Below are 26,191 nucleotides of genomic sequence, written 5' to 3' on the forward strand. Positions count from 1 at the left end.
GGCGGGCGAGAGGGAGGGGAAGGCTGGCGGACGCCGCAGCGAACTGGTGGGCAGACCCGGAGTCGCCGCGTAAGCGGGGCCGGCTCAGTGCGGTGCGGCAGGCGCGGCTGTGCGGCAGCGGAAGTCCTTTGTTGCAGCGCAGTCCCTGGCAGAGCCAGAAGCTCTCCGCGCAGCCCAGCCAGAGCGTCGCGCGCCGCCGCCACTGCAGCTCGCGGCCCCTTCGCCTCCGCCCGCCTTTCCCGCGGCCGATTTGCCTTAAACTCCCTAAAATCTCCGCAGCCCGGGTTCCTGCTGCGGCCGGTGAGTATTTGCCGGTTGTGGGGCTATTTGCGCAACTTTGGCCCGGGCCGGAAGGCGACGGGCCGCGGGCCTGGCGGAGTGCGGGGCCGGAGGGGCGCCGACCGGTGCGGGGAGCCGGAGCGCCGTGGACGCGCTGCGAGGACCGGGCAACTGGCGGCTGCCAGGCCGCCTGCTCGATCCCGCCGCCCGCCGGCGCGTCTACTCCGCGGCGTGCGGCCTCTCTGGGTCCGAGGCGAAGCCCCCGCCAAGACTAGTTGCCAAATTAGTTGCCTTCTTTTCCTTTTCTTTCTGTCTTTATTTTTTGGGGGGGGGAGGGGAGGTGTAGACGGGAGGCGGGAGGACCTGGTTTGATTGACGGGCCCGGAGCCCGCTTCTCTCAACTTACAGCTGCGGCTCCTGGGCGGGTGGGAGGGGAAGTGTCCCGGAGCCCGAGGCCGCAGACTTGGGCGCGCTCCGAGGGAGGAGGCGTAAGAGCCGTGCAAATTCTTGCTACGCTCTTTCCCACCCCCTCTCGTCGGCACACACGCTTTTTGTTCAGTAAAAAGTGGGTAGGTCTAGAGTTTGGGAATTTTCAGTGGAAAAGATTTGTTTCCTGGGGAGAAAGTGCTTTCGCATCTGATGGTGGGCATTTACTAGAAGTTCTGTTAGCGTTCGGCAAATGTGTTGGATGTCTGTCAGGAGTCGTTACCACTAAGATATGTAGAAATGGATCTGAGTTTATCACTCCCTCCCAGCCTCCCTTTTTACCTAAGCAACGCATCTACTTGATCTGAAGGGTTACGATGACTTTTTCGTGATTGGGAGCATCAAGGGGAGGCTGATTAAAATCCTCAGTGTTTTCTGGGGATAAGTGTAGAGGACACATGTATGTGTGTATTATTTTTAAATCGAGCTGCAGCGTGGTAGATATACGCATATTCTTGGTTGGCCTAAGTGTATCTCCATGAGTAGGAATCGACTCGACGGCAACGGGTTATGTATCAGTGCAGGAAAACTGTTCCAGGAACAATTATGCCTTTGACACTCCAACCCAAGGAGCGGTCCAGGGATTTCTGAGGCATCTTTGAATCAATCAATTTCTTCAGCTGAAGTTTAACTCACTCTGGAGCAGATTCAGTAAAGGATGTCTTTCTCACAATAACTTCAAAGCAATCACAATCTTTGGAAACAGACATTTAGTCATTGTAAATGGATATGATCTGGAGAGCTGGAGAGAGTTGGGACACAAAAAGAAGAAGCTTGCATGACACTGGTCATCATTTGCTCAGAACCTCAGCCCTTTTTTTAATCACGTGCTGACATCTAATAGTTTCAATAATAACTGAATGGCTTTGGTAGCTATGTGGGGGCTATTCTTAAAAAAAGCAAAGCAGAGGAAACAAGCATAGTGAAGGTGAAATACTTTCCCAAAAGTTAGTGTCTCTTACCATATTGTTATGCAGTATGCAGCAAGCCTTTAGTTAACATACTTATTTTGGAAGCAGGGTTTCTCAGTGTAGAATAACTCAGGTTGGGCAGTCTTTCCTGATGATGCCTATCAGTCTCACGCCTAATATGATGGTCTGCTTTTTTGATGGGACCCTTGTGGGCTATTATCAGGGAAAGGAGAAACCATGTTTAACCAGGACCTTAGCAAGGCATGAGCTCAGTCTCAACCACTTGCTCTTGACCTTGGGTTTTGATTTCACTTTCATTAGCACTATTAAATTTTTGTGCTGTTTCCTAATTCTCCTCTTTTGCCAGGCTCTGGGAAAGATAGAGTTCATGGACCTTTTTAAGAATGTCTTCTGTGTTCCTTGCAGCACCATCTCCCGTTCTCATGTGCAGGAGAAAAGTGCCTGCTCTCAGGCCTCCCCTCCAGCAAGGAAAAGTACTAATCCTGTCTGCATTAACCTTCTGGCCCAAAGGAGAGGAAATCATTGGGATAGAAGTGCAGAAAAATTTCTGTGTATATTTTTATATTATTATTATTATTTCTTTTTAAGCTGCAATGTGTTGTCTTCCAAAAAAAGTTAGGGTATATTTGAGAAACACCTGTTTGAGAGGTCACTTTGGTCTCTGTAGGATCTGTTTTCTCCTGAGATTTTCTTTTGTACTGTCTCTTACCATGTTGTTACTTGTTCTTACACGCATATGTGAGGCAAATTGAAAGTTACTCATATTTTTTTTTCGCAGAATGAAAATTTACTATTATAAAATACATGCTCTTTGTAAAAATTCAGCCTATACTGAAATATATAAAATATACAAAAACAAAAGTCATTCTGACTTCTACTCCACAGAGATAATCACCGTTAAGTCAGTTCCTTATTTAAAATGAGAGAATGCCACACTTGAGCATAGCTGTCCTGCTGTGTGTGCCTCCCCTGTCTAGGGATGGCCTGTGGTGATTCACGGGCTCCTAGTTCTCTGTTCACTACTTAGCTTGGTGAAAATTGCCAGGTAGGGGAAAAGGGAGTGTTTTGCATTGGGCTGATTTAAAGTTCTGGGATTAAGAAACAGACTTGAGAGTTTAAATATAACAAGGTTGCTATTTTAGGCTTGTCCTTGTAAAGTACTTACTGTATTACCTTGGTGGGCTAGTTCTCACACTTTTTTAATGTTATCGTTGCTGTCCAGGCTCTGATGGATTGATAAACCCATTAAAGCAAAACAAAACCCTCACATTTCTAGAGAGTTTCTTAGTTTATAATAGGGAAGGGGTAGGTATACTTGCATGAAGACTACTGCCAAGATATCCCTGTGCCAGTATGGGATGGGGGCTTCTCTTGTTCAGTGTCCAAACGTAGCCTGCCAAACATAGATCAAAGGAACTTAGAGGAAAGAAGAGGGTTAATGACTGTGCTGTCTTCAGATGTGGTATGAAAGGGGCTGATACTGGAAAGGGGGGTGGCAGGGACTCAGCCCTGAATGCCACTCATAATTGGCGTCTTGGTACATATTTAAGATAGACTTCTAAGTATACTTGTATTTATGTATGTATAGTCATTCGTATATTAACTACTAGAGATCCCCAAACTGCAGAAGCACTTATTCCTTAAGTGGTGTATTCAAGAAGAATGAATTTTGAAGAAGTTGGTGTTCTGCGAACAAAGCCTCAAAAGAGTACATAGAAATTTAATCACAACATTGGTTAGTTCAAATTGTGGGGACATGGGTGTTTTTTTACAATACTCTGTCTTTGAATTTAAAAATGTTTATCAAAATAAAACTTGAAAATTAAGGAATTAAATCACCAATCAGACTTTCTAGTAGTTGTGTATGTGAGATGCATGTAACATGTCTTAGAGAAAAAGTTCTATCTCTGCTTTAAATCAGTAATGTTAGGGATGGCGTGCTGTGGGTGGGCACTGGTAGCAGATGGGGAAGGGGCCAGGCATTCTGCCTGCCTGGTGGGACAGTATGAGAATGATGAGAGCTTTTAGATTCATGAAGAAGGGTGGTTCTGGGAGGCTTAGAATGTTCCAAAGAGACATTTCAGTTAATAGTCATGCCCAGAAAGAGTGTTCCTTGGTTTACAAAAACGAAAGGGTGTTGCATCAGAAGAGTCAGCTTGAGTCCCAGCTTCTACTTACAAGATGAGAAGTTTTGGTCAAATCAACTTCCCAATCTTTGTTTCCTTGTTCAGAAAATGAGGGTAATAAAAATGCCAGACAGGGTGATTGTGAGAATTTGGTATATAATGTATGTGAAAATGCTTTGTAAATTTTTGACCACTATATAAAAGTTTGGAGCCCTGGTGGCACAGTGGTTAAGAGCTGTGGTTGCTAACCAAAAGGTCAGCAGTTCGAATCCTCCAGCCGTTCCTTGGAAACCCTATGGGGCAGTTCTACTCTGTGCTATAGGGTCACTATGAATTGGAATTGATACGATGGCAATGTTTTTTCTTAAATATAAAAGTTACCATGACTGAAATAATGCAAAAAAAATTGGTAAGCCAAAGAAAACTTAGCTACTGCAACATTTATTCACTGAAAAACTGATCAAATACCAACTAAATGTCAGGCAGCTGTCACAGGCTCAGCAGATACAGGGGTAACTGAGACAGTGCTCTGATCTCAAGGAGCTTACAATAAGGCAGGGGATAGAGCATCCCAGTTTGAATGAGAAATTATATGTCACCCTGTAACTGTATGTATTAGCTGTTCGGGAGGCACAGAAGAGTGGCAGCTGCCTCACCTTGGGGATTACAAAGAACTTCCTGAAGGGAGTGAGCCGGGCATCAAAATGATTCTAAACAAAGGGAACAGCTTGTGTGAACGCTTTTGCTGTGTTAGGTATTTGGGGATATGGTGGAAGCCACTATTAAATAGACTTAAGGCTTACTACGTATGGAGTTAAAGGTTTTAGAATGAACACTTTTCATGATACTCTTTATTTGTTTCATTTCACTGAATTTTAATTAGATAAGAGTGTGAAGTATTTGAGATTTTGGTTAGAATTAAATGAAAAAACACTGGAGCCACAAAATTGGAAGCAAAAATTAAAATGTGTGGAACCTGCTGGGAGAAGGACACTAGGTAATGCCTCCTGTCATAGAGAAAGCTGCCTTACCAGTTATTCAGCAACATTTTTTGAATGCATATGTTTCAGTGAAATGCATAAGCCAAGTCCTTGCCTTCTAGTTGCTCAGTATCAAGTAGGGGAGACCAACACATAGATAATTGTAGTAGCCGATTCTTACTTAGCACTTAACCCGTGGCAGACGCTGCCTCACAATAACTCTAAAAGCTAGGAAGGATTACCATTCTCAGATGAGTAAATTGAGGCACAAGTTGGTTAAGCAGCGTGCCCAAATTCACACACAGAGCCAGAATCTGAACCCAGGTGGTCTATGCTTTAATCCCTACTTTATGTTGCTGTTCTGATGATTAAAATATAGTGTAATAGGTGCAACCAAAAAGGGGGGGGGGGGTAATACACAGGGTAATATCAAAACCTAAAATAGCGGGAGAGGGAAGTGATAGAGAAGGCTTTCAGGAGGAGGTGATAAACTGATGATGAAACAATGTATGGGAGGCTCAGAAGACTCAATCAGCATAGGTAAAAATGGAGGTATGAAATCCGTGAAGTATGGGAGGGGGGCAAGCAGTGTTGTTTGAGCTTGAAATGTGAAGCAGGAAGTAGCCAAATATGAGACTAGCTGAGTGGGTATGCCATGCTAAGCAGTTTGTACTTTAGCCTAAGGGTATGTGGAAGGACCATTGAAGGGTCTAAGCAGGGGAATGACATGGTCTGATTTTTGTTATTTTTGAATCATCTGAGTGAATGATGGGTTTGAGGGACAAGTTAGGAGCCTGTTGTAATAACCCAAGGAGGATGGTAGAGGCCTTCATGAGGGCAGAGGAGCTAGGGATGGAATAGAGGGTCAGGTTTGGGAAATATTTAGCTGGTAAAATTGGTAAGACTTAATAGGTAGTTGATTCTGAGGCAGAAGTTCTAGGTGACTCCCAAGTAGCCTAGGTGATTGGGGCATAGCGGTGCCAGCTGAAACAGGGAATACAGGGAGAGGAGCGGTATCTGGTGGGTTCCAGACAAAGTCTGAGTCCAAGTAAGTGCTTTGCAATAGATACAATCCCATAACATGAGCCCTAAAAATACAAGTGCCAGGTGCAAAAAAAAAAGACTTCCTGGTGAAGCGGGCTTTCTGCTGAGAGGAGGCTACTTTTTACACAGTGCCCTCTGGTGGTCAAAAGATGCTGTGTTGCCTTTTTAGGTTCAACAGGTCAAAATGAAGAGACTCCTTGGATTAAAGACCTTTCCTCTTCTACATCTGGAGGGAGGGAAGAATATTCCAGAAGCAGCTATGTTCCGTCTGCTTCCTGTGTGAATAAATTCATTTCCTAGATTTACAATGCAGCAGAACTACAGAAATACCTCACTTACTCAGAAATTATTTGGTTGGCAACCTCAGCTATCCAGTGTGACTGGCCTGGAGCAAAAGGGTGTTGAAACTGATCATTTTGTAAAATTCTATAAACTATGCTGGAAACCCTGATGGCGTAGTGGTAAAGAACTACAGCTGTTAGCCAAAAAGTTGGCAGTGCAAATCCACCAGGTGCTCCTTGGAAACCGTAGGGGTCCTGTAGGGCCACTGAGTTGGAATAGACTCAATGGCAACAGGTGTAAACTATGCTCATAATGATGGCAGTAATAGTTAAGAAAAAATTACGTTATTCATGGATTGAAACGGCAAAGAACAACATGGTGAATGTAATACATGTAAACATTGTTGAGTCGGCAGATAATTTTACCACAAAAAAAAAAGACAAACGTTTGTCATCTCTAATTTATACAAGAGTCCTGTGAGGACTATGATCATCCATATTTTACAGGGGAGAAAAGAAGAAGCTAAAGAAGTTTCCTCACAGCTAAATAAGTGGTAGAGCTGGGATTTAAATCTGGAGGTGTCTGCTTCCCAGACTCTTTTTTCAATTCATTTATTTAACAAGCATGCATTAAGTACCCGCTATCGCAGTGGTTAGGAAGCCCTGGTGATGTAGTATTTGCTAACCAAAAGGTTGGCAGTTTGAATCCACCAGGGCCCCTTGGAAACTCTATGGGGCAGTTCTACTCTGTCTTACAGGGTCGCTATGAGTTGGAATCGACTCCACGGCAGTGGGTTTGGTTTGATTTTTTTGGTATCACAGTGGTTAAAAGCCCAGACTGCTAATCAAAAGGTCAGCAGTTGGAATCCACCGGCTGCTCCTTGGAAGCTCTATGAAGCAGTTCTCCTTTGTCCCACAGAGTCACTATGAGTCCGAATCGACTTGACGGCAACGGGTTATATGGGAAGAGTAGGCTAAGAACACAAAGGCCATTCAGCCTCATCCCTGTCGTCAAGAGCTCAGTGTAGCAGGTGTTGTTGCACCATACTGCCTCCCTGGATCTCTGTGCAAACGATACAAGAAATGCTCCAGCACTGTTAGTGCTACATATATGGTTTTTAAAAGATTTTAGGGTGTGAACATGAAACCGAGTCACCATAGCATTGTTTCTATAGAAATATGTGTTTCAAGTTCCAAATAACTAAAAAATAAAATTTTGGGACATAAACCCATTTACAATTTCAGAACTTCCGGTACTTAGTACTGAATCTGGAGTCTAATAATCAGCCAGAATGCCTGGTGTAAATAGTGAATACAGTTTTCTAAACTTGCTGTGTCTGTCATTTAAGTGCCTTGAAGTAAAACATTTTATCTTTAGGAACCTCTGCAACTGGTTCTTCCTGAAAGCCTTAAGGAGAAAACCTAAGGAATTTAATCAGATTTAGAGGTTAGACTGTATATGTACTCTGGAAAGTAGTATTCTAGGGAAGAGGTTTGCTGAAATGGCAAAAATTTTAAGGCCATGATCTTGGGCTCGAAAGTCAGATGAATTGTGTTCTAATCTCATCAAATCCTCTCTTTGTGGCCTTGGGAAGGTTACATAACACTGTGTGCCCCCGTTTTCTTATCTGTAAAATGGGTCTTATAGCTACCTGCTTTGTAGGGTTTGTGAGGTTTAAATGAGATACATACATGCATACATATGTGTATATATACCAACACCAAAAAAAACCAAACCCAGTGCCGTCGAGTTGATTCCAACTCATAGCGACCCTATAGGACAGAGTAGAACAGCCCCATAGAGCTTCCAGGGAGCGCCTGGCAGATTCGAACTGCCGACCCTTTAGTTAGCAGCCATAGCACTTAACCACTACGCCACCAGGGTTTCCACATGTGTATATATGTGTGTATATATAATATATAGGAGTCACTGTGTGGCGCATATAGTTAAGCTAAGCATTCGACTACTAGCTGAAAGTTTGGCAGTTTGAACCCACCCAGAGGCACTTGGGAAGACAGGCCTGGCAATCTGCTTCTGAAAGGTCACAGCCTTGAAAACCCTATGGAGGTATTACTCTGCACACATGGGGTCGCCATGAGTTGGAATTGACTATAACTAACAACAAAAATATATATTTTTTATATGCATATGTATACATATTTTATCCTAACTTCTTGACTTTGATCCACCAGTCTGGTGGCGCAGTGGTTGAGAGCTACGGCTGGTAACCAAAAGCTTTGCAGTTGGAATCCACCAGCTGCTCCTTGGAAACCCTGTGGGGCAGTTCTACTAGTCGACTCCACAGCGACTGGTTTGGTTTGGAGCCCTAGTGGCACAGTGGTTAAGAGCTCGGCTACTAACCAAAAGGTCAGCAATTCAAACCCACCAGCTGCTCACTGGAAACCCTATGGGGCATTTCTGCTCGTCCTGTAGGGTCCCTACGAGTCGGAACTGACTGGACAGAGCACCTAATTACACCATCACCCTATCTTCTTGACTTTCATTCACCAGTCCAGTAAGGCATATCTACTCTCCCTTTCCATTATATTTCCGAGCCTTTGTTTATGCTGTCGTGTACACCTCCCCGGTTATTTACATACACATACTGAAATGCCTTTTCCCCTGCTTTCCATTTTATCTTACTCATCCGTCAAGGCTTTGCTCAAATCCTACATCCTCCTTGAAGCCTACTGTTCTGGTAGAACTCATGCTTTCCACTTTCTAAACTCTGGCTGAATTTATATCCCGTATAGTTTTTTTTTATTATTATTATAGTTTAGTACTTAGTTGTTCTCAAATTGTTTCTTGGTTTAAAACTTAATCCCTCAAGTATAATTAGCTCAGTTGTACACCATTCTCCTCCACCCTGCATCCCAAAGCTTTAGGCAATGTTAGTAGGTATTCAGTACATTCTGATATTGTGACCGATAAACATGAGAGAATCCTTCCATTTCATTTCAAGGTTTTCTTAAAAGATAGTTTATAATCCTCCAATTAAATCCATATACATACAATCAATCACATAAAGCAAGACATAGAAATAGGTAAGAGGAGATGAATGTATGTACTTAAATCTCCTTTGAAACCCAGAAGTAATTTTAAGTAGTTGGGATTCTGGGGTGCTGGTTGAGAGTGTTGCTAGGTTTTGCTCCAGACCTCTACTAAGGCTGTGCAAACCATCTTCAGGTACTCGTTGGTAACACAAATTTGATAATTTGCCTTCCAAAAGGAGTCACTTTATTACTTCTTCCATTTTACATTTCACTTTATGCCTATATATAACCTGGTGCCATTGAGTGGATTCCAACTCATAGCGACCCCACAGGACAGAGTAGAACTGCCCCATAGGGTTTCCAGGGAGCGTCTGGTGGATTCGAACTGCTGATCTTCTGGTTAGCAGCTGAACTCTTAACCACTGTGCCACTAGGGTTTCCATGCTTGTATATAGAACTTTAAATTATCATTTGACCAAGGTTGGTGGTGCAGTGGTTAAACACTTGGCCGCTAACCAAAAAGGTCAGCGGTTCGAACCCATCAGCTGCTCCGTGGGAGAAAGATGTGGCAGTCCATTTCTGTAAACCCTATGGGCCAGTTATACTCTGTCCTATAGGGTTGCTATGAGTTGGAATCAACTCAACAGCAATGGATTTTTTACAGGGCAGAAGAAACTTCCAGCAAAACTTAAGAAACTTCATTTTCAATTAAAGACATTTAGTAATGCAGGGAAAGTATTTTTGGAATTTTACTATGTTAGTGAGAAATTTACTGAAATAGCTTACACAGTATAACTCAGGGGATACATTTACTCAATAAGACTAGATGTACCTGTACAGATAAAACCACATTGATCTTATAGAAGAAAAGAAATAACATAGGCCAAAAACTAATCCGGGGGTCCAAGAGAAGGAAGGCCAAGCCTAACAGAAGCGTTATAGATCAGTGAATTTTTAAATAAAAATCCTACAAAGTTTTATAGCTTTGAAATTTTACAATTCCTATTTTATTTGTTTTTTAGAGTAAGGCTGTGAGATGGACTACAGTTGGCCTCATTTTGCAGATAAAGAGCTCAGATGGGTCACTTGTACAAGGGCACTTCGCCAGTAAACCCTGTACTGAGTTCTTGTGCTCAGTTCTTGTTGAGTGTTCTTTGCAGAAGGCCACACTGTATGGTACCAAGGAATTACTGTACATAGTAGTTAGTAGCTGTCTGGGGGTCAGGAGTCCTTTTTCTGTAGTACTGACTCCACTGTGGAGCCCTGGTGGAACAGTGGTTAAGAGCTACGGCTGCTAACCAAAAGGTCAGCAGTCGAATCCACCAGCCGTTCCTTGGAAACCTGATGGGCTAGTTCTACTCTGCCCTTTAATAGGGTCTCAATGAGTTGAAATCAATTCCAAGGCAATGGGTTTGGTTTTTTGGTTTAGACTTTACTAGTTAACGGTACATTTGATAGATTGTTTAACAGTGCTAGGTCTTTGCCTTCTGTGAAATAAGTATGTTGATACTAGGTTACATCTCTGAGGTTTTTCTAACCTCTGTAGTCTATGAATATCTAAATTACGTAACGTGTGTAAGTGCTCCGTGGCTGTTTTTGACTTTTAGACAAGCTGATGAACTTTTTCAAACTAAAATTTGAAAAATTCAGTGTAAAATTTTTTGGATCACCTGTCTCCTTATCCTTCCTGGAGAACTGCACACTGGGCATCTCTCCTTCCAGCCTTAGGGGAGCCCTTGGGGATACATAGCCTGTTGTCCTTATCCAAAAGGCATTAGGTCCTTAGGAGATACATATTTGAAGTTTCTGCCCTCAGCCCCAGGTCTTGACTTCTTGCTGTAACAATCTTGTTCTACCAGTGGTGCAGCTAGTCACACCCACAAAAGCAATCACAGATTTCAGTCATATAAACAGGAACAGCTAAAATATAAACAATGCTTTTATTTAGACTCTTTTCTATAACATAAAGGACAGTAATTTTTTTCGTAGCATTATTAAGGATGTCAACAGAAAAATTGAAAAGCAGTGAAATTCTTGTTTTGTTAATAAAAGTGAATTATTTTTTGAAAAATTAACGCAAAAGTTACCAAGAGATTGCCAGGTAGAGTGTCACAGGAATTTAGATACCCCTCCCCCCCTCTTTTTTTTTTTTTTTATTTGGTGTTTAGCCTTCTTAAAGCCCTTCTGAACGAGGTGTAAAGAGAACAGAGTTGCTGTTACTAATGAGTGAATGACTGCTGTTGAAGGTTACTCTACCTAAAATCAGTTTTACTCTAAATTTGGATATTTGCATAATAACTTTGATGAGCCCTGGTGGTGCCAGTGGTTAAGGGCTGTGGCTGCTGGCCAGGAGGTCAGCAGTTCAAATCCACCAGCCGCTCCTTGGAAATGCAGTGGGGTAGCTCTACTCTGCCCTATAGGGTTGCTATGAGTGGGAATTGACTAGACGGCAAAGGGGGAAAAACCTTTGATGAAACTACAATTCTAAAAACTGTAGTGATAGCATTAATTAGACACAGCACTTGTTCAGCTTCTGGCTCTATAAAAGGAGGATAGAAATATAGATAGGGCCCCCAAAGACATATAGAGGCAGTAGGATTCATATACAGGTCTGTCTGACCCAGAGTTCTTGCCCTCTCCACTACAGCACCATGCCCTCTTCTATAGAGTGGGAAATTTCTCAGTACATGTTGAGAAAAAACACTAATTAGAAAAAAAGGTCAAAATCCTCTTCAGTGATGTATCCTTGAGATTTCAGAATACCTGTGCTGTTGCTGATTCTCAGTACTTTATAGAGCAGCTGAAACACCAAGGTGCTCAATAAATATTAGTTGCATTAAAGTGCTTTTTTTTTTCTTCAGCAGTTTGTTATGTTTAACACAATATAATATGTATTTTCATTAATTGAATTGAATCGTCACCTGCTACAGATGTGCCTATTAGTCTTCTAGGTATCAATTTTGACTGATGACCATAAAATGCTTTTCATTTAGATAACAAGGATCCTTGGAACTTTGAAGCTGTGTCTGTCATTTCAAGCATGGGCTATTTAATACCTGAAAGTTTTTGCAGATAAACTGCTGGCTTTATAGTGGGTTCTTATATTTGGGAGGAAATTTAAAGGTTATCTAGTCAAACTTACCTCCTGATGCTTAAGTAGACAGCGCCACCGCTGCCACCGTTACTTCCATCAGTGATAACACACCAAGCACTAGACACTTTACCTATTGTCCCTTTGAATACATTATTTGAGGTATTACTGCTTCCACTTTAACAGCTCAGGAAACTGAGGGTCAGTGAGGATAAGTTGTCAAAGGTGGCAAAGCCGGATTGGAACCAGGTCTGTCTGATCTAAGGCCTGTGCTCTTTTTACCGTACTGTCTTCAACATCTGGTCCCCGCTTCAGTACAGTGTGCTCATTATCCTTTACAAGACTTTCATTTTTGAACAACTCTTATTACTAGAAAGCTTTTTTTTTTTCATTGTGCTAATAGCAATCCCTGTACCTCTTTCCCTTTGATTTATTATTCATTAAAGGTCTCTGAATCCTACAAAATGGGTTCAGACCTAGAAATCTTCTCATACTTAAAATGGGCTTGAGGGTAAACATTTTTGTGAGGTTTTTTCACCCTTTGAATAAGATTTTGTTGTTGTTTTATATTAATGTAGTAATGACATAATTTTATATCCTGTGTTTATTTGCTTGACTCTCCATCTTGAAAATGTTTCTCGTTTTCTTCTACAGTCTTCATAAATATAATTTTTAAAGGTCACACGAGTGAATTCCACAGAGTAGATTTACCTTAGTTTACTTAACCAATGATAAATACCACATTGATTAAGATCTTTGAGCATTCATTGCTTTCTGTATTTAGGTAGATACTGAATATGATTTCTAACAGTTTGGGTACAGATATCTGAGTTACAGAGGTTGAAATATTATATCTACTTGAAGAGCTTACTCTGGCTTCCAGAAAAGGTGCATTGGTTGCAATTTGAAAAAGGCAATAGGTCTTATCATAAGCCACCTTCATTTCGTTAGGGAGCAGACCCATTTCATAGGCTATGAAACCCTATGTCTGTAGGCAGGGAAATAGGACACGAGGCAGGGTAGGTCTATAGGTCACGGCGAAAGGGGTATGTGGTCCAAATTTGACTTATAAGGAATAGGTAAAAAGCAAGTACGCTTAGATACTCTTAATTACCACTGCAGGGATTGAAGGCATTTGGGACTGAAGAATGAATAGGTTCTCTGAACGGTTTGTTAACTGTTCTTTTTATGTTCAGTCAAATTGTGTAGAAACTTGTTTTTAAGTAGAAGAGATATTCTTGAGCTTTATGTATACAGATTAAAAATTGAAGCTAATATAGGATCATATTTTAGCTTTGTAATATAATAGGACTTTTCCTCTCTTTGTTATTCAAAAAACTCTCAATATTAAAAATACAGTCCACTACGTATTGTTCAGTGAAGAAAACTAGTTGCAGAAATGTATATATCGCATAATACCATTTAAGTAAATAAACAAAAATACACCAGAAGCAAAGCAATGTGCCTGGCACATAGTACATACTCAGTAGCTATTGAATATATGTATGTTTGCATATAAGCAGATCTGAAGATATATAATCCTGAGTGTTGAGAGGTGTTACTTCTGGCAAGGAGTATGCCACTCGAGGTGTGTTTTTATTCTGTATACTGTGTTTGGATTTTTTACAACGAGCATGTATTATTTTTGTATGTATTATTTTTGTATACTTTTATAATGATTTAAAAAGCGGAAGAGAATTTTACTTTCAAACCTAAGGATACGACCTCCTTCCCAAATAAATGCCTATATTCACTGCTTCCTTATACATACCCTAAAGGGCATGCCAAGCAATGTAAGAAATACATTCTGACTCTATAGAAGTACTGCTTCTCTAAGACTTCAGCAATTCTTCAAAGAGAACAACATTGCTCTAACCTATTTATTTAATGATATTTCCATATAATCTAATAAAGATCTTTAAATGGAATTTTTTCTATGAACATTTATAAACATAAAAGTAGAATAGACTTATAACCTGTCTCCAGCTTCAATAACTATCAACACATGACCAATCTTGTCTTTAAAACTCCCTCCAACACCTCCCTACACTCACCCCATTGAATTATTTAGAAGCAAATCTCAGATATATAATTCTATCTATAAATACTTCAGTATCTAAAAGATACTATCTAAAAGATAAAGGCTCTTTTTTTAAAAAACACAAAATACTCTCATCACACTTTAAAAATGAGCAATAATTCCCATCTAAGTTTAGAAACCCTGATGGTGTAGTGGTTAAGAGCTATGGCTGCTAACCAAAAGGTCTGCAGTTCGAATCCACCAGGTGCTCTTTGGAGACCCTCTGGGGCAGTTCTACTCTGTCCTTTAGGGTCACTCTGAGTCAGAATCAACATGATGGCAACGGGTTTGGTTTTGGGGTTTTAAGAAGTTTTTAATAACAACCTAGTTATTAACTTTCAGTATAAGTTGCTTTTTTATTTACTTTTATTGTCATATCTTTCAAGTACCTTTGAAGTAATGACTTTTCCTTTCAAATTTAGTATGCATTTTCCTCCTAGAGTTATAATAAAGCCAAAATAATAGCTTTTGCTTTTGATGCCTTTGCTTATATTTCTTAATCCTTAAATAAAATTAATATGAGAAGCCTGAACAAATGGCTGAGTATTTTCATATTCAAATTAAAAAATAATTCAGATATTTATCACTGTGTTTTATTACATTAGAGTGGAAAGCTATTCATACCGTGATTGTAATAAGCAAAGTCACACAAGTCACAAATCATGATGAAAATTCTTTTTTTCAAATGCTTTTCTGCTGTCTTGTCTGACTTTAATTTTTTGTTTTACATAGGTCTCTAATTAATAGAAGATGGCAAAGCCAAGCCACAGCAGCTACGTTCTTCAGCAGCTAAACAACCAAAGGGAATGGGGTTTTCTCTGTGACTGTTGTATTGCGATTGATGACATTTACTTTCAAGCACACAAAGCAGTTCTAGCTGCCTGTAGCTCCTATTTTAGAATGTTTTTCATGAACCATCAGCATAGTACTGCACAACTGAATCTCAGCAACATGAAAATTAGTGCCGAGTGTTTTGATCTCATTTTGCAATTTATGTATTTAGGGAAAATTATGACAGCTCCCTCCAGTTTTGAGCAGTTTAAAGTAGCAATGAACTACCTACAGCTGTACAATGTTCCTGACTGCTTAGAAGACATACAAGATGCAGATTGTTCTAGTTCCAAGTGTTCGTCTTCTGCCTCCAGCAAACAGAACAGCAAAATGATATTTGGGGTACGAATGTATGAAGACACTGTGACAAGAAATGGCAGTGAAGCCAACAGGTGGTGTGCAGAGCCAAGTTCGACAGTAAACACACCACATAATAGAGAGCCTGATGAAGAGTCTTTACAATTAAGTAATTTTCCTGAACCACTATTTGATGTATGTAAAAAAACTTCTGTATCCAAATTATCTACTCCAAAAGAACGTGTGTCAAGGCGCTTTGGACGGAGTTTTACCTGTGATAGCTGTGGATTTGGCTTTAGCTGTGAAAAATTATTAGATGAGCATGTGCTAACCTGTACTAACCGACATTCATACCAAAATGCAAGATCTTATCACCGAATAGTAGATATTAGAGATGGAAAAGACAGTAACATCAAAGCTGAATTTGTTGAGAAGGATTCTTCTAAAACGTTTTCTGCACAGACGGACAAGTACAGAGGAGACACGAACCAGGCTGCTGCTGATGATTCAGCTTCAACCACTGGAAGCAGAAAAGGTAGCACAGTGGAATCTGAAATAGCCAGTGAAGAAAAAAGTAGAGCTGCTGAGAGAAAAAGAATCATTATCAAGATGGAGCCAGAAGACATTCCTACGGATGAATTGAAAGACTTCAACATTATTAAGGTTACCGACAAAGACTGTAATGAATCCACTGACAATGACGAATTAGAAGATGAACCTGAAGAGCCATTTTATAGATATTACGTTGAAGAAGATGTCAATATTAAAAAAAGTGGTAGGAAAACTCTAAAACCTCGGATGTCAATAAATGCTGATGAAAGAGGTGGCTTAGAAAACATGAGACCCCCTAACAATAGCAGTCCGGTACAGGAGGACACCGAAAACGCATCCTGCGAGCTGTGTGGACTCACAATAACCGAGGAGGACCTTTCATCTCATTACTTAGCCAAACACATTGAAAATATCTGTGCGTGTGGCAAATGTGGACAGATACTTGTCAAGGGCAGACAACTTCAGGAACATGCTCAAAGATGTGGAGAACCCCAGGACCTGACAATGAATGGGTTAGGAAATACTGAGGAGAAAATGGACATGGAAGAGAATCCTGATGAGCAGTCTGAAATAAGAGATATGTTTGTGGAAATGTTGGATGATTTCAGGGACAATCATTTCCAGATAAACAGTATCCAAAAAAAGCAGTTGTTTAAACATTCTGCCTGTCCCTTTCGATGTCCTAATTGTGGCCAGCGTTTTGAAACTGAAAATCTAGTGGTTGAACATATGTCTACCTGCCTAGACCAAGATATGTTTAAGAGTGCCATCATGGAAGAAAATGAGAGAGATCACAGACGAAAGCATTTCTGTAATCTCTGCGGAAAAGGATTTTATCAGCGGTGTCACTTACGAGAACACTATACTGTTCATACTAAGGAAAAACAGTTTGTTTGTCAGACATGTGGAAAGCAGTTTTTAAGAGAACGTCAGTTGCGACTGCACAATGATATGCACAAAGGCATGGCCAGGTATGTCTGTTCCATTTGTGATCAAGGAAACTTCAGAAAACATGACCATGTACGGCATATGATTTCTCATTTATCTGCTGGTGAGACTATATGCCAGGTCTGCTTTCAGATATTCCCAAATAATGAACAGTTGGAGCAGCACATGGATGTTCATCTGTACACATGTGGAATATGTGGAGCAAAATTTAATTTGAGGAAAGATATGAGATCCCATTATAATGCCAAGCATTTGAAAAGACCATAAGTGATTTTCTACTGTGCTAATGTTTAGTTGGTAGCAGACAAAACACCAAAGCAAAGGATATGAGCTATTTAGAAATTGATTTTATAATATAAATTGTTGGGGAAAAAAATCTCAAGGCCCTTTTCCTTTAATATTTTTGTTTAGGATCTTAAGTATCTACATTTTAGGAGTTATTAAATGTTTGATATCATTTTTGTTTCTTAATAGAAGTCTTTGTTTTTAGTTTGTCTTAGCTATGATTAAAATTACTTTTAAATGCAGACTACAAGTGGTTGTTACCCCTTCAATGGCTATTAAACTTTAGTTTTTTTTTTTAATCAATAAGGTGATGACTTCACTATTTCTATGTGCCTTTTTTTTTTTTTTAAGGTTATTTTGTGAAATTTTAAACCCAACATTAGTGGGCGTTCCTGTTTAAGTTAAAAAATTTTTCTAATTAGTTATTTGAAACTATCCCATTCACTTTTTTATTTGTTGTTGTCAGTTCAACAGTGATTTGGCTACTGTTTATTCCCTTTATTATCAATTAAATTCAGATTCTTAAATTGATAGGCCTACTTGGCAATGGGTTTACTAGGCAGGTTAGGTGCACTGAAGCTAACCTTGAAGATTGACATGGGCCCACACTTGGCCTAAAAAGATTGATGGATGTGAGAAAATTCCTATAAATAAATATTGCCTATAATTGATAAAATATTATTATTTAATAATCACATTTAAAAACTTATATTAAGTGTAAAACCCAATGACTTTACCCTACTTGAGAAATTAGTGGGGATAAGCCATTTTGTTTTGTGATATTAAATTTAACTATGATAGTTAATTAAAAAGACATATCTTGTATTCATTTAAAATATTTTAATTTAAAATATTCTGATTTCTAAAGTGTGTTAGCTTATCAATTATTCTTGTTTATAAATAGACTTTAATATCTTTCTAGGAATATGACATCTAAAGGAAAATGATTTTTCATCTTTAAAATTACATACTTTTGGAACTTTGAGATTTGAGAAAGTTGCCATGTAAACTGATAAATCTAATAAAATAAAGAAATCAATTATAAATCTGGTTGTTCTATAAAAGTAGAGTGTGCAAAAAAAAAATTTCTTGTGTTTTATACTTTCTAGATTTGGAAAATATGTGTTGTGGCAAATCACCATGCCTTTTTTTTTTTTTTCCTGTAAAGGACTACAAAATTTGAGGAATAGAAAATAACCACAGAGAATATAAATGGAAACAGCTTCTCATTTTTTTAGTTAAAGTAGTATATTACTGTTAAGTTGTTGCTAACACAGGGTCTACATGAATTACGTGTGAATTAAAACACTGGCAAAACTGACCCACCAGTTAACACATCTATTGAATAGAATGCCTTTTAATGTGAATATAATTACTTTCATTGTAATACCCATCTCATGATGAAAGGGATTTTAAATAACCCCTGTATTTGAAAATATAATTTTGTGATTGTGAAGAGTCAACACCATTGCTCTTTTGGTTTACATCAGATTTTTTAAAGATGTGCAAATATATTTTTGTCTACAATTTGCATAAAAGAACAAGTTGCCAAGAAAATTGAGAGACATCGACTAGCCCAGATTTAGTTGAAAGAGGCATATTAGAGCCCAGTATGAGCTCAGAGATATGTGGAGGTAAATAAGGATAGGAATACCAAAAGAGCCAGTGCCAAATTCAGACAAAATAATGAGAAGCAGAGGAAGGGGGAAATACACAAGAAGATAAACGAGAAGTCAGGGATTTTTTAAAAAAGCCACATAGCTAACAGAGGAAGCAGGAAAAGCATTTCATCTTAGTCTTAGATACAACAGTTTATCAAGTAATTAAATCTGAAATGCAATTTGCAACGAAACATGGTGTATACGTTACAGATGAAGTCCCTTCGGTGGCACAAACGGTTGAGCACTCCACTACTAGCTGACAGGTTGGTAATCTGAGCCCACCCAGAAGTGCTTTAAGATAAGCCTGGCCATCTGCTTCTGAAAGGTCTCAGCCTTGAAAACTCTATGGAGCAGTTCTCTGCACACGTGGGATCACCATGGGTCACAGTCAACTTGATGGCAATTAACATTACTGATAGGAACCTGATGAACAAAAGTTCTGTCACAAACCAGAGACCATCAGAGAGTAGTATAAAGAGAAGATCAAACCGAACTTCCAAACTATTTACAGTAAAATCTGTGAAAGCTAGAACCTGTGTAAGGTGGAAGCCTGTCAGAGAAGGAAAACTCAAATATTTTCCACTAATAGAGAGTGATAGAAAAGTGGTAAGACTGCACCCTGTCAAAGAGGGAAAACTTGCAAGACAGAAAAGCAAGGCAGTCCGGTCAAGTTCTAGCTCTCACAAGTTTTACTGTATATAGATTCTTCATGGATTATAATTTTCTTTGAGATCACTTTTTTCATTGATCCTCATCAAAATCTGTGTTGTAGTGGCCTTCCCACCATTAAAGAATGGGGGCTCTTTCTAAATACCACCACTTGTTGTAGATAGGATTACCTATTCCATTAAGAAGGGGGGTTTAATGTTTGACACATTCTAACAGGCAACAATTAGTAAGCAAATATGTAAACCTTAAATATAATCTCTAATTTTAAATAACTGACGTGTATAGTTTCACAAAGCCACACCCCATGATGTTTTCTTCCAGTTTCGTGTTACACAGGACATACACCTTTGCGGGGTTTTTTGTTTTGGGACAGTAAACAGGGACAGCACAGGCTTCTCTAAGTAGAATGTACAGTTTTCTTTATCAAGGCCAAGTATTCATTTAAAGGCTACTTGCCTTTTAAAATCAGGGGAAAGAAAAACACCCAGCCCCTCTCGTTTCCACTCACCTCCATCCTCCCTCTGGGGTGGAGCTGCAGAGCTGCAACTCTTGCTTCTTGCCCTCTGGTGCTGTGAAGGCAATAAATTAAGATTATAGGAGTGTCTGCTTCTCCTGCCTTTATAATTTATGTGTTTAGGTTCCAAATCTAAAAATGAAAGAAAATCTACATAGATACAGGTGGAAGCTGGTCCCTCTTTCTGTCTCACAAACAAGCAGCCTGTCTAAAAGGGCCTTTTCTGACCAGCAAAAAATCCAGGAGGGATATAGTCAGTGCCTAACAAGCTTGCCACCAATCACAGTGCAACTCAGATGTTCTGTGAGTCCTTAGCAAACAGGGCTAAGAATCTCAAAGAGTAACAAAGTACAACCAAGGTGGCAGTGGATTAGGACTCAGAAATTTGTCTTAATTTCTCTTTTTTTTTAATCATGGTAAAATATATGTTCCCATGTTTAAAAATATTAAGTGACTCACATGAGTAAAATGTTACATGGCTCATGTTTAATGTGTGAAATAACAGTTTGAGTATCGACGTAAGTTAGAAGAAAGAACATAAGGATTCCAGAGGGGCTGGTTATAAGAATTAGAATAAGGTCAGAGTTTGCTAGTTTGCTAGGTCAGTCAGACCACCAATTAAAAGGGGAAAAAAAAGGATATGGCTTTGATGACTGAATATACTGACATGAAAAGTCATGTTTAAGCACTGTTAACAAAATATGAACTAGATATAAAAATTGAATTTAAAAAATCAAACATTTGAAAATTCTGGGTAAAATAAGATTAAAGTAATTTGATTAGAACTGCAGAATGCCTAATGCAACAATTGCTATGAATATGCCAAGGATATGATGAAATACTTGAGATAATATACCAACTCTTATATTTTAAAATAAGTGGGAAGAGAGGGCTAGTCATTAGCAACTTTCTCCCTGTTTAAACAATATTAGTTTCTCTACATCACTAGTTAAGGAACTTCCATGTTTAATAGATATCTGGAACATTCAAAAAGAAAAAAAAGAGCGTAACAGTTGTAATATTTAAATTAACATCAAACTTGATGTTGTTAACACCACAAACTCCAGCAAAATAATGCATGTGGTCAAAAGCTAAATCAGTACCAAAAGAAAAAAACCTGAATGTGTATGTGCCCACAGGTGAGAATAAAGAAATTTGGTATATTTCTTCATTTTAACTGGGTTTTATTGTGGATTAAAAAATTTCTTTTTTTTTTTTTTTTTGCTATTAATCTACTTTGATGATCAGTTCCTCACTGCCCTCACCTCCCCCCCCCCATCGCTTTGTAACAAATGCTTCTCAGTGATAAAAAATGACAGTGCTTTGCAGGCACCCTAGCACCAACAATTCCTAGAATCCCTGGATAGCAAAAGCTTTAAGGGGACATATCCTTTTGGAATCCCTCCATATCCTTGATAACTTGATACTTGGTGTAATAGGTTGAATGCCAGCGAACTGAAGCAAGTAGAGTTATATCTGGTGTTACAAACTTGAAGCTGCAGCTTAGATGTGGACATCCATGATCCAGCAGTAACCCCAGCATTCATTTATTAGAGCTCGGCTGCCTACCAAAAGGTTGGCAGTTTGTATCCATCAGCCACTCCTTGGAAACCCTCGGGGCAGTTCTACTCTGTCCTGTCAGGTCACTAGGAGTCAGAATCGACTCTACGGCAACTGGTGTGGTTTGGTTCTTGGTTAAACTCTGCTAATAAGTGCTTACATATGTAATTTAATTAATCCTCACAGCCTTATGAGGTAAGTATACTAATTTTCCAGTTGGGGGACTGAGGTTCAGAGAGATTGAATATCTTCCCTAAGATCACATAGCAACTAAAAAGTAGAGCAATCTGATGTCTCCATTTCTCTGCTCCATCAACCAAGAAGTACAAAGAAGGGCCTTTTTAGCCTAGGAACACATGTGGTAGAGCTCCTATGAGACTGTGTGCTCCTGTTCATCATCTGTGCCTGGTAAGGTGCCTGCTCATAATGGGTATCCAATGAACATGCTGAATAATGTGAAAATTTATGAGTGAAAAACAAAAGTATTTAAATGGATCACTCAGAATGATATTTTAGAAATAAATATTAAATGCTGGTATATGTTTTCATTTTCCTTTGTTTAAATTTAAGCCATTTAGTGGTATCATCAGACATTTTTCTGGGCCTGTAGTAGGTCCTTAATTAAAAATTCATTTGAATTCAACTTCCATATTTCCACCTCTAACTTTTCCCTCTCTGTTTTCCCTGTACCTGCTCCTTATGCCCTTAATTTCTGCCACCATTCACCATTTCCTTACATGGTTATGAAATTGATGAACAACTCAAATCATTTGAAAATAAATATTCCCAACAAAACACAGGACCCTAGAATAACTAGTTCCTCATTTTGCCTTAATAGATGATGTAAGAAGAAATTCATGATTTCTTTAGCTAAAGCAATCCTAATTACCGTATTGTGATTGACCTGATGAAGATTTATAGAGCAAATCTAAGTTTGCTAAAAATAAAAGTTAGTTTTTCTGGTCATTTTTAATTCAATTTACCAAAACATCTGTGGATTTCTAGTATACATTTATAGACAATCTTACTCATAAAATAGATAATTTCAGAAAAAGACAGCTGCATAACCACCCTAAGCTAGCACAGAAGTTTTTACAAATGGATAGTTATTTAATGGTTTAAGTGAAACAACACGCCTCTCCCAATCTAATCTAATTTTAACTTTATGCATCTATTACCTGATTTCTAAAACCTACACAATAGGTTTTACTACTACTACTGGTGCTGCTACTACTACTATTATTACCATGCCAAATCTACTAGTGTAATAATCTCTCTACTACCTGCCAAATGTTATTTTTAAAGTCAGAATAGAAGAATAAAATGAGGATTCTGTGGATAAAGGCTATATAATCACTTAAGTGGCCCACTTTCATTGCTTTCTATCAAATTCTATTACTTGGTAACATGGCTATAAAAAAACCAAACCCATTGCCATCAAGTCGATTCCAACTCATAGTGACCCTATAAGACAGAGTGGAATTGCCCCATAGGGTTTCCAAGGAGCACCTGGTGGATTCAAACTGCCAACCTTTTAGTTAGCAGCTGAATTCTTAACCACTACGCCACCAGGGTTTCTGACATGGGTGTAGTCTCATGCTAAAAATGGTTGAAGTTTAGCTACTTGTAAATTTATACACTGGCAAGAGAAAAAAAGGCAAGGATTTAGGGTGTTTGTATTTATGAATGACTACTGGTAAATATAAACTAATGAAATGACAATCGCAGCTTATTCATGCTAATTTTCAGCCAATTTGATACCATTAATATATTTATGTACACGCTTAGTTAACTTTAGCATTAAGAAACTAATTCTAAATACTACATTAAGTTTTACTCTTATTCAGGAAAACCAAATCATTTAGGTCAATCAGTAGTGGCAGAGTTGTTCATTCTTTCTATCAAAATCCACTGTAGGTCACTAGGGGGCAGGAAACCATTATAATTTCTCATTACCCTATTCATTTGCTGACGAAAAAAAGACGGTATGATTATAGTTCAGTATTTGGCTCTGAACTGAATGTATGAAGGTACTAACCAGTATTGCAATAAGTAAAAAACCACAGGAAAATCCATTGCCAAAAGATTACAGACACTTAAACAGGTAACTTTATTTCAAAGTTAGGAATATGAGCAATTTTATGTGAGAAAATTTGCATAATTCTGGACTGACCTTTTTGAGAAGAGAGTTAAGCATATAGCCTGTGAATCCCCAGTTTAGCTTCATTTAAAAAGTTACTAATTACTATGTTGTCTTAAGTCGACTTAAACCAAGTGCTTACACACGTCAGAATCAGCAGAGCTCATTTTTACGCGACAGAAATACAACTCTAAGGATCCATATTATCAAAGCCATCTTTTCCTTCAAATGCTTATGCTGCCTGATGTGGAAAAACACTGTAAGATAATTTTTTTTTTTAATTTAGGATAACAATTATTAGGGCAAAATATTGCTACAAAAATGATAATTATACCCAGTATCACTGGGGCAGATTAGGAGAGCTAAGAACCACAGTATTTGAAGGAAGACGACTCATCTTCCTCCTGTGTATATGTGTGTCAACTTTATTTTCATTGCAGAGTGTACAACACCATATAATATTTGAAGAAAGCAGTGTTAGTGTGATAGCTGAAGGCACTCAGTAAAAAGAATGTGTGCTTTTAAATTGGTTAGACCTATGTTTTAATCACAGATCTGCCATTAACAAGTTAGATTGCAAAATTATTTAATTTAAAGGAAAACACTTCTTAACCGTGTCCTTCCTCCCTACTTTCTTCTACCTGGCTGACCTGCTCCTCTTTGTTTTACATACTTATGTCCCTGGTTCACTCCAGCCCAGATCACACAAGAATAAAAATGAAAGGTGCCCCTGTAGCTGAGGAACTATATTAATGACAAGAATATCTTATGTTGGAAGGCTACAGTGAGTTACACTGGGGAAGTAATTAAAGAAACTTAACTCCTAGGAACTATGCTCTTGTCCCCGTTCTTTGTTCTAGTAATGATGTTGTGACCCGGTGCCCAAAGCCATGAAATTCTGAGCTAAAAGCTATGTTGTATCTTGTAGGGCAGTCAATTCGTAATATTTTTTCTTGAGTTTTGTCTTTTTCTGTGTGGCAGTGGTGAAATAGGGCCTTCTAAAGCTCTGGAGAAGTGAGAGATCTGAATTTGGAGAGGACATGGGGAAGAATCATTCTTCAACAGATATCTTTAAATCCAGACCCAGGAATATCAGATCTGAAGTGGCACCATCTTTTCTGTCTTCCTGACAAACTTCATCAACCCCAAAAGTTCCAGTTGCAAAGAGCCAAGAAAACTCAGTAAAGATCACTTTGGAATCACTTTGTTGTGACAAAACTGATTCATGGTGACTCTACTAGTATTTGTGGAAAATCTGCTAAAGAAAAGTAACTAGAAAATTCATTTGACACTAAAGGTTACAGCTAAACTAAAATGAAACTTTGTATGCTAATTTTCTTCCAGGGTCCGTTTTAAAATAAAAGGGCTTGCTAGGGTTACTGTAAATATATTAGATAATTATATATCTGTATAATAATTTTAAACTTAAAATAATCAGAATTACAACTTACATAGTATGAAATACAGTTAATCAATTAAAAAATTACACCCTAAGATCTGTAGTTTAGAGCATAAGTAAAAAGATGTGAGTATTCAGAAATAAAAATGTTAAGACCAGTATTTTAACAAGGTAATCTAGTTATTACGATAAAGTAACATTTGCCTTTCTTCCTTTTTCACTGTATATACCAGTAACATACTTGGTTATTAATATTAATGAAGTTCCCGATTAAGCCTGTTAACTTGAAGAAGTCGTTATTATTTCAATAGTGGTAGATTTTCACAAATGACGGAAAACCAAAAAGAATATAAGACGCATTATTTTTCCTGAACTTACCGACATACTCTGAGGCAGAATGGATTTCTTTTGACCATTTTTTCCTCAGTACTGATGGATAATTCCACGCTTCCCAACATTCAAGCTAAAGTTCAACTATTGAATGAAACAACGGTTAATACGTTAAAAAAAAAAAACTGTCCATGGAGAATTGAAATGCTAGTTTAGATTTTAACCTGGCTATAAAAACACTTAACATTTCTTAACCATGTGAATCTTATAACCATATTATTTCCTTATTGTAAACACACTTACAGTTTTACTTTTGGTTAACTGTATAGCCCAATTCTTTATTATTATTATTTTGCTTCTTGTGAAATAGGAAAAAGTTGTATACTGTCAGAAATGCTTATTTCATTTTTATGCCTATTTCTTTAAATGTTTTAATAAGGAGTTGCCCAAAGAGATCTAACTAGATAATAGTATATGCAGAAGTTATTTAAGTCGTTTTAAAGCTCTAGCTGGTAAGCAGGATGATTAACTTGAACTAAAAAATCAGAGAAAGATTTAATTGCAGTGCGATAGTGGGCAGAGTGGGAAGAAGGGAAAAAAGAAATCCACTAAAGAGTTCAAATCCATATGAATTCAACTAATTTAAGAGAAAAAAAAGACATATAGAAAAGTGTTATATTAAAAAAAAGACTAGAGTTAATCTCTGTTGGGA

General features: G+C 38.5%; 1 protein-coding gene across 2 annotated transcripts; it reads left to right on the top strand.

Annotated features, from left to right (window-relative positions):
* The first annotated feature begins 65 nt into the window (after positions 1-65).
* ZBTB1 (zinc finger and BTB domain containing 1) lies at positions 66-25,765 on the top strand. Of its 2 annotated transcripts, XM_049898219.1 has the most exons (3): positions 66-300; positions 15,026-16,944; positions 24,732-25,765. In XM_049898219.1, the coding sequence occupies exons 2-3, from the start codon at positions 15,044-15,046 to the stop codon at positions 24,766-24,768; spliced, it is 1,938 nt and encodes a 645-aa protein (XP_049754176.1). In that variant the 5' UTR covers positions 66-300; positions 15,026-15,043; the 3' UTR covers positions 24,769-25,765. The 2 variants fall into 2 exon arrangements, with proteins under 2 accessions (XP_049754176.1, XP_049754175.1); XM_049898218.1 differs by lacking the exon at positions 24,732-25,765 and having other exon boundaries at positions 15,026-18,231.
* The last annotated feature ends 426 nt before the right edge of the window (positions 25,766-26,191 follow it).

Source organism: Elephas maximus, chromosome 10 (assembly GCF_024166365.1).
Source record: "Elephas maximus indicus isolate mEleMax1 chromosome 10, mEleMax1 primary haplotype, whole genome shotgun sequence".
In the NCBI taxonomy this organism is placed as follows: domain Eukaryota; kingdom Metazoa; phylum Chordata; class Mammalia; order Proboscidea; family Elephantidae; genus Elephas; species Elephas maximus.